The sequence below is a fragment of the Temnothorax curvispinosus genome, unplaced genomic scaffold, assembly GCF_003070985.1.
Source record: "Temnothorax curvispinosus isolate PA1 unplaced genomic scaffold, ASM307098v1 QBEX01018246.1, whole genome shotgun sequence".
Taxonomy (NCBI): domain Eukaryota; kingdom Metazoa; phylum Arthropoda; class Insecta; order Hymenoptera; family Formicidae; genus Temnothorax; species Temnothorax curvispinosus.
Window position 1 is genome coordinate 1 of NW_020228026.1, and position 9,586 is coordinate 9,586.

General features: G+C 30.7%; 1 protein-coding gene across 1 annotated transcript; it reads left to right on the plus strand.

Annotated features, from left to right (window-relative positions):
* The first annotated feature begins 5,707 nt into the window (after positions 1-5,707).
* LOC112468271 (ATP-citrate synthase-like) lies at positions 5,708-9,517 on the plus strand. The gene is made up of 5 exons (XM_025037390.1): positions 5,708-5,812; positions 7,143-7,497; positions 8,496-8,689; positions 8,765-9,075; positions 9,195-9,517. The coding sequence occupies exons 2-5, from the start codon at positions 7,156-7,158 to the stop codon at positions 9,515-9,517; spliced, it is 1,170 nt and encodes a 389-aa protein (XP_024893158.1). The 5' UTR covers positions 5,708-5,812; positions 7,143-7,155.
* The last annotated feature ends 69 nt before the right edge of the window (positions 9,518-9,586 follow it).

A 9,586-nucleotide genomic window follows, 5' to 3' on the forward strand; every position in this document is an offset into this window, starting at 1 on the left:
GGTAGCGATCTGTAATGATGAGGAAGCAATGTGCAAGTTTCTAATTTGCACTTTTTAATTTTAAATTTAATCTTTTTATGAATTGATAGAACTTAGTAGCCCAAGTGGGGTTTTACAATCGACGCAATGTCAAATCGATGTTGACTTTGGGAGTTCAGGCTATATGGTCCAATATGGAGTAGCCATTGCATAAGGACCTTTAATCGCGTATAAAGCTAGGTCTAATCAACTAAATCTTAAAAAATTATATATGAAATAGAGATAGAAAGGACTGAAGAATATAATAGAATTATAAATAGCCTGATATCTCAAAATTGGCGGAAGTTATAGTTAGGGAGCTGGGTGCCAAATCGGTATATGATTTGTTCATGTTTCATATCGATAGGGATTAAAGTTCAGATCAATACGAATCGATTTGGTCCAGTCAATTAAGATTCTACATCACTGCGTTTTTGCGTTACGCGCTTCAAATTTGTAAAAAAAAAGGGTACTAAATCATTTGTTCATGTCTGCCTCTGGGGCTGATGGTCAAAATCATCCTGAAAACGAAGAAAATCCATGAGGCAGACATCCAGGGCTCTGCATTATCACGGGACGTAGTTGTAAAAATGTAAAAAAAAAATGGTTCTAGTTACGTCCATTCGATTCATTATGACTTCCTGAATACGAAAAAAAATTTGGCAGACATTTTGCTTACTGATTTTAAGCTGTACAATTTTTTGAAATTTATGCATGGAATCAAGGAAAAGCGGATATTACGGTTGATTATTGTTATTAATAGTTTTACTATTATTATTTTTTCAGTAATTTTTATTAATTCAACCTAACAGGTACTGAAAAAGTAAAAAAAAGCAAATAAATTTCACAAAAAAAGCAAAAATATTCAAATGGCCTTTGGAATATCAGAGGCCTGAATGTCCTCATCGATTTTCTTCGTTTTTATAAGAAATCTAAACATCAGTCCAAGAGGCAGACATGAGCACATGATATAGCACACCTTTTTTTTAACATTTTTGAAGCGCTGTCAATTGACAACGCAGAGGCAACATGCTGGCAGACCATTTTTCTGTAGTCCTTCACATTGTCTTTAATTGAACAACTCAGGTCTGCCAAGTGTGCACTTCATATACACTTTTTTTAATCATAAAAAAACTTGAAAAATTGATTACTAAAAAAGTCAGAGCCCTTGGCGCTGCTTTTTTACTCTTGTCGCATTCTTCCCTAAATTATGTTTATTGTTTTTTTATTCAATCAAAAATCTTAATACTAATGTTTAAATTTTAATGTTTAAATTTTAAAGTCTAGCAGCGCCAAGTTTTTTTACAAGAAAAATTTATTTATTTTGTTTTAATTAAAATTTTTATTTTGTACTGTTACTTTCTTAATTCTTTGTAATCAAAATGATTTTTTGTAATATTAAAAATTTGTTAAAGAGAATTAAGAAGCTATTACCACTTGGGTTACAATAGGAAGACCTTTGAATAGGAATTCGAAGATACCACTCGGGTTTTATTTCTTTAAAGTAGTTGCATAACAATTATCTTTCAAAGCAATACACATATTCTCTTTACAATTGGCGCAATTAAATTTAAAAATTTTACATCTTTTTTTGAAATACATGTCACTTGAGTTAAGTTAGGTAATATAAATTTGTGAAAAAGATATAAAGTTACCACTTAGGTTAGATACATGTCACTTGAGTTAAGTTAGGTAATATAATTTTGTGAAGAAGAAATTAAAGATTTTGCATCTTTTTTTTTAAATACATGTCACTTGAGTTAAGTTAGATAATAATATTTTGTGAAAAAGATATAAAGCTACCACTTAGGTTAGATTTTTGAATTTACAAAATACATTTTATGTACTTGGCACCTTTTTTTACCTTTTTTGAAAAAGGTAATTTTGTACTGATATTACCTATTTTGTAGTGTTAAGCAAGGATCTGCAAAACATTTTTATTTTTTATTTTTTTATTATTCACAAAATTAGCAATAACAACAAATACATAAAAATTAATAATATTTAAGTAAAAGTAAATTATACATTTCTCACAAAAATTGAAGGAACACTAAATTTATCTTTAAAAATAGGCAAAATTCAAGCAGCTGTAACTTTGTTAAAAATGAATAAAATTTAAATTTCAAGCTTAAAACCTCTACTTTCGAAAGGTTACTATTATTTTTTAGTTTCTGTAAGTTTGGTAACTTTTGCATATAGAAAACTACGAGCTGGACAAAATAGAAAACTTTCCTCTCACTTTGTAGGCCTGTCACATGCAAAAAAAAATCTGCGAAAATTTTCAATTTTCTAATGTGAAAGCTTGAAGTTTTCTTTTCAAAATCTTCTTTTAAAAATGTTTCTACGTGTCTGCGTTGTTGTTCTGTACAATTGTTTTTTGGGTCAAAATAAAAAAGATAAAAATCGCTAATTTTTACATTATTTTCATCAATTTGTAAAATATCTACGTTATTTAAAAAAATTTGGCAATTATACCGTTTAATAGAGCAAAGTTTCAGCTTTAAGAATCTGTTTTTTTAATTGCATTACGATGATTTCTAAGGGAGTTATGAGCAATCAAAGTCAAAAAGCTTGTTTCTTGTTCAATCCGCGATAAATTAGTAACAAAAAATTGTAGAAACATTTTTAAAAAAAGATTTTGCAAGGAAAACTTCAAGCTTTCACGTTAAAAAGTCGAAAATTTTTGCGGATTTTTTTTGTGAACATGACAGGCCCACAAATTGAAAGAAAAATTTTCTATTTTATCCAGCTCGTAGTTTTCTATATGTAAAAATTACCAAACTCACAGAAACTAAAAAATAATAGTAACTTTTTGAAAGTAGCAAGCTTTAAAATCTTTTTTTTTTAATTTAAATTTTGTTCATTTTTAACAAAGTTACAGCTGCTTGAAGTTTGCCTATTTTTAAAGATAAATTTAGTATTTCTTTAATTTTTGTGAAAAGGGTAGATTACTCAAAAAATTGGTAATTTGTCAGAGAAAAATATCTAGTTTGTGAAAGTTAGTATTTAGGTAAATATGAATTAATTTCTTTTGTAAACTGGTAATTAGTAGAAATAAATTCTTTATTATTAAAATAACTAATAGATAGTTTATAAAAAATAAATAACTATTTATTTGAAAATTAATAATTAGTGAAAAATAATTATTAATTTTTGCAATAATAAATAAATAGTCTCAGATAAATTACTTATTAATCAAATATATACAGTATATATGCGTACATCTGGATTAATTTGAAAGCTTAGTCTCCATCTTTTGAAACATAAAATAATTTTATGCCACGACAGTGAAGTGCGGAATACAAGTTACGGAAAAATAATGTTCAAAAGACGAATCTTTAAATGAATTAGCAACCTTTAAATAATTTGAAAAGATAACACAAGATGTTAAATAAAATGCGCCATTTAACAATAACTTCTAAAGTAACAAGTTTAATCTACGGTAACCTAAATTTAAATGTGAAAAGAAATTAAATTATATCAATAAGTTCTCGAGTTGTCCCCAATCAGAAATAGATATTAGTCACGTAGAAACGAATTTCCTAATTTGTCTGAGTTATTCGATACAAATGTTCTAGTTTAAATGTGACACACTACTTTGTAAAATGTTAAGGAATTGTTTTCTCTACTCTACGATCAATATAGCAATCTTTATAAATTTCTTTCTTTCTAAATATAAATATTCTACACAATCGAAAAACTATTTTACAACATGAGTAAAGAACGAAGTCAAAAAGCGAAATAATCAATTTTGACGTGATTAAAAGGGATCATCAATGGCGATTGTATTAAACTCTAGTCCATACTGACTAAGAATCGCGGATTATGCGTGAAAATTGTAGAGTTTCTTGACAAGTCTTATGTACATACAGATGGATTCAAGTGTTTTTGGCTTTATCTGGTAATTACTGCCTACGCGTCACGGAGTACCCTAGGCGTGCGCGCTCGCGCTTAATTGTAATAAAAGGAGCAAAAAAGCAAATTAAATTAAAATTAAAGGAGCAAAACTCGTGTAGTACAATTGAGCGCGAGCGCGCACGCCTAGGGTACTCCGCGACGCATAAGCAGTTTTTACCTAAAAATTGACACATTTCCGTCAATAATCAAGATTTTGGAAAAATTCAAACGCCATTTTGTTCGTCGTAAAAAGAGGAACAAATTTTCTCTAGTTCATTTTTTTATAGGATGTATAGTTTGATCGCTAGGGCAATTTAAACAAATAAATTGTTAATAACTTTTTATTGCATCGACTTACGAAACAACTATTTACAGATTCCTGTTCTACGACCCAAAAAACATAAAAAAACATTAACTTAAGCCATCAACCTCGATAAAAATGCTCAATCGACCTGGCATATGGACTACAAATAAAATACTCGCTCATTTTCGAGAAATTTTACTCTAAAACGCTCGAAATAAGATCACGACTGACCGAAAATAATACACAATAACACACACAAACAACACACACACAATAACACACTGTACAGTTCGCGGAAAAGAGTTTTATAATATACGACAATTCACAATAAAACCGCGAATTTTTCCTACGAAAAAGAGCATTTACTAGATACATTCAACTTTGGCGCTCTCTATCTCTAGTGTTTTTTGAGCCACCGCAAAAAAATATATACGAAAATTGTAGAGAATTTAATCCTCTACAAGTTTTATCGGAACATTTTTTTTATCAAACTAACAGGCAGCGATATAAGTGTTAATAAAATTGTTCAACCCCTAATTGACAGCACGTTTTTGGTTTTAACTTTTTTTCCTTGACAGCTATTAAAAATTTTTTCGAACAAAAGTTGTAGCAAATATTTTTCCCTACAAAACTATAAAAAAAAGAACAAAATGCGACCAATAGAAGCCGAGATATTCATACTTTAAATATTCACCCTTATTTTCAAGATGGCCGCTGACGCACAGGGAAATTTTGTTGGAACTTTGTGAATTTGGGCATTTCCTATGACCCTCTACTTACCCTCAAAAAATTGGCTTGTCAATCCGTTTTGCCATTTTCAAACCTAATTTTACTGGCCTAAGTTGTATAAGTAATATGTACGAAATGAAATGTTCCCACTCTTCAGAAGACGTGCACAAACAATAACGTATCTTTGAAATTGAGATTGAAAGCCTGGAATAAAAATGAGAGCTTCGAAGAAATTATAACCTATGACCATGCGTCTATCCTTGTCTATCATCTTTGTCTATACAAGGACAGATATAGAATTTGGTCGGTAATACAGACGGCTTTAGGATCCCCTTAAGCCGGTCTTGAAATAAGAAACCGACTATGAATACCGGCCAATTCTCGCTTCGCGGGGCAGAGAGCGGGACTTTTTTCTGCCAGATTTGTTTGTTTTGTGCAAAAACGCGTCGATTAAGCCTAAATTCAGCGAAATCGGTGAAGAGGGAGCTCTCCTTAAGTATTACCTTATTATATATATTGTATATGCAAATTATTTTGATCAATTACCCTCTTCAATACGGTATACTTCTTCATAACGGGTCAACTCGGAAAAAAAATATTCTCGATGCATTTTCTTTTTATGCTTTGTAAATAGTGTGTGTTCGTTGATATATACATGCATACACATGTGAAATGGGGAGTGAGAAAAAGAGATAAAATGACATTGCATAAAAAAATCTTCGTAGAATCATACGATATCTCGTGATATCGCGTCGAGACGGGACGATGTTACATATTGCTGTAGTGTCACATTGAACGTTCAGTTAACTGCCGCAAGTGACGGTAAGAACTGTGACATCCACGTTAAGTCAAACATTTTTAAAGGTTTGTGAACATTAATATTCATTCATCCTAAAAATGTTAATGCCAACACTGACAATAATGTTATATGAACTAATGATACTATATGAAAATAACAAAACCACACTGTTCGAAAGTTTTGTGTAAATTGTGCTCTGAAAATCTTGTTAATAACCATATTTCTCATCAGTTTATAATATAAACTTTTTATATCTAAATTTTGTCTATATTTTTTAACTAATTTAATATTGTATTTCTTTTTATTTTATTTCTTTTTATTTTCACAAACTGCAAAAATATTTATTGATATGAAAAAAACTATTAATCTCATCAGTAATTAATTATGTGATATAATTAAAATAACGAACGAATAAAGTAATATGATCTAAATACTGTTTATAAACTATTTCTTTATATTAACAAATTCTTTTCTTCGTCAGTGAAAAATTAACAAGATTTATATATTTTGACCAAACTGACTTTAATATCGAAGATTCTTACATTAACTCGACGTTTCGACACTGGTTTTGTGTCCTTATCAAGAGATTTCTAAAAAGTATACATAACGAAGTCATTACAAGCACATCGTTACAGAAACGAATGTCGCACAAGGAACAATTAAAAAGGAAATATCTACCTATCTCATCATGTTCACGAATTATTTTAGCCACACATAAAGTTCTTGCAGTTCTAGTAACTTTGTCAAAAATTCTATTTTAAAAAGAGTCGCAATCCAGAGAGCCGTAATCATAATGCGAACGGAACGGACAGGTGACACGTCGTTCCGAATCGAAAGACAGCGATCTTCTTCTTCTTCTTCTTCTTCTTCTTCTTTGTGATATGGCCTTTGAGCAGTACTGCTCTTAATATGGCCAGGACGAACCAATTGTCGTATGAGCCGTAAGGCGTGTCTTAATTTTCAGTTGCACTGACGCAATAAATTTAATTAAACTCACAATGCAGACAGTAACAGTCGCAATACTTAAAAAAATTTTTTCCGGACAAAACACGTCCGAACTGGTCCGTGCCCGTTGCGTCTCTTTTTAAAGACAGCGATCGACTAATCATCGAAATATAAATAAGCGACTAGGTCAACAGAAAAAAAATACACATAGAGAGAAATTATTAGGTAGCTCTTATAATTCTGTCGTATAGCGGATTGAGATTATTTTTTTATAATTGTTCCTAAAAGCTCATCATATTTTAGAAAAAAATTTGAGTTATAAATAATAATTTTATCAATAATTGAAAGAGATGAATCTTTTCCTAGCAAAATGAATATAAAAATAGCACAGCAAAATAGAATGAATAATGTTATCCCAAAAATCCGATTTATTTATTGATTTGTTGACAGAAATTTCTAAACAATGGCAGCGAAGGCAATTCGAGAAGCAACTGGGAAGGATTTGATCAATCGTAAGCTTCCTGTTGGAACAAAGGCAGCAAAATGTAGATTTGTACTTATTACGGAAAACACAAACTGGATTGATACCGCCAACGAACATCCGTGGCTCAAAACAGAAAGATTAGTTGTTAAACCGGATCAATTAATCAAGCGACGAGGAAAACTCGGATTAATTAAAGTAAATGCAGATTTAAGTACAGTACAAAAGTGGATTGACCAGCACATGAACAAAGAACAACGCATTGGCAAGACAGTCGGAAAATTAAAAACATTTATAATTGAACCGTTTATACCGCACAAATCGGTAAGGTTTGCTTTATTATTTTTTTATATACAATGCGTCCAAAAAGTTCTAAAACTACCTTTTTAAAACAATAGTTCGAGTAAAAGATTTTACTTTATTCAACATAAATCATTTTATCTATCGATATAGTGTAATACAATATACAACAATGATCGCTATATAAAAATGATTTGACAGAGATGCTAAATTTCCTTCGTTAAAAATCTTTTAATGTTTTTTTGTCATTGTCAAAAAGTGATTTTCTAAGCGATTATTGATGTTTGTTGGAAAATAGAAGTCTAATAATTATTATTATATAATAACGAATTAAATGAAAAGAAAGAATAATGCAATATAATCATTAGTTGATAAGTATATTTAACAGCTGAAAAAAATGTGTGTGAGCACATATAGAGTAGTAAAAAAATCACTGGAGTTTGCCAATTCTGGTCAGATTCGAATAATACAATTAAAGAGAAAAAGCTGCATTACTTTTAAATAAAATTTACCATTTGATTTTGCGGTTAGGTATTTGATAACTAAGCCTTTCCAATCAAAAAACCTAATCGATATTCTTTTGACCTTTGACTTTATCTATCGCACTTTCGATGGCCATAGCTTGTTTGGACACTTTTATCGTTTCAGTAGCTGATTAAGTTTAATGTAAAACTTTAACAGCACGATTCATTTCTCAATCAATGACAAGCAACAAAAATTTTTCAATTTCTATTATGTATATATTAGCAGCTCAGACTATATTAATGGATCGTGCAAATTGGATACAAAGGTTGGCAGTTATAGTAGTAAAAATTTTAAATAAATTACGAATAAGTAATGCTCGTAGTATTTTCATAATATAGAATCAGTTTCAGAACTTTGTTACACACATTACATATAGCGTTTTACAGGTGTCGATTCTTAGAAGTCGAGAAATCATGCTTATAAGATGTGTGACAGTACAGGATTATTATGAATTAAATACATATAATATATAATACATCTTTATATTTATATTATAGGGGGAGGAAGCTTATGTCTGTATCTATTCTCATCGTACAGCTGATACAATATTATTTCATCATCAAGGTGGTATCGATATCGGAGATGTCGATGCTAAAGCTTTGAAATTAGATATACCGGTTGGTGGTGAGATGCCTGATCGATCTACATTGATTGATAGACTTTTGATTAATGTGATGGACGATAAAAAAATGTAATAATGTTAAATCATCTTAAATAATATTATAAATGTTATAGCTTTTTGTTTCTACTCTTTTTTTTATTTTAGGGTCATTGCTGAATTCATAGAATCTCTTTATAAGCTCTACGTTCATTTATATTTCACGTACTTGGAAATCAATCCATTAGTGATAACGGATACCGCAATTTATGTTCTCGACCTCGCAGCCAAATTAGATACTACGGCGGATTTTATATGTAAACCAGATTGGGGAGAGATCGATTATCCACCGCCATTTGGAAGAGATGCTTATCCTGAGGAAGCCTATATAGCTGATTTGGATGCTAAATCTGGCGCAAGTTTAAAGCTGACGATTCTTAATCCAGACGGTCGCATATGGACTATGGTTGCTGGCGGTGGTTGGTAGACGCGGTCATATATAAAATAACTTGCATTTACTCTTTTACAATTTCGTTTTTTCACATCAAACAATTTCTTTGTTTTGTACCCGAATACCATATTAAATTAATTTTTATAGGTGCATCAGTGATATATTCAGATACAATTTGCGACTTGGGAGCAGCTGGTGAATTGGCCAATTATGGTGAATACTCTGGCGCTCCTAGTGAACAACAAACTTACGAATATGCAAAAACTATATTGAGTTTGATGACAAAAGCAAAGCGTTCTGATGGGAAAGTACTTATTATAGGAGGAGGAATTGCCAATTTTACAAATGTAGCTGCGACATTTAAAGGCATTGTTAAAGCTCTTCAAGAATATCAATCTAAGCTAGTGGAATATGATATAAGAATTTTTGTCAGAAGAGCTGGACCTAATTATCAAGAGGGCTTAAGGTAAAGAAGGAAAATTTCTTACTTTTTGTTGTGTATGAGACTTAATCAGACGGGGCTCCGCCACCGTGATCTA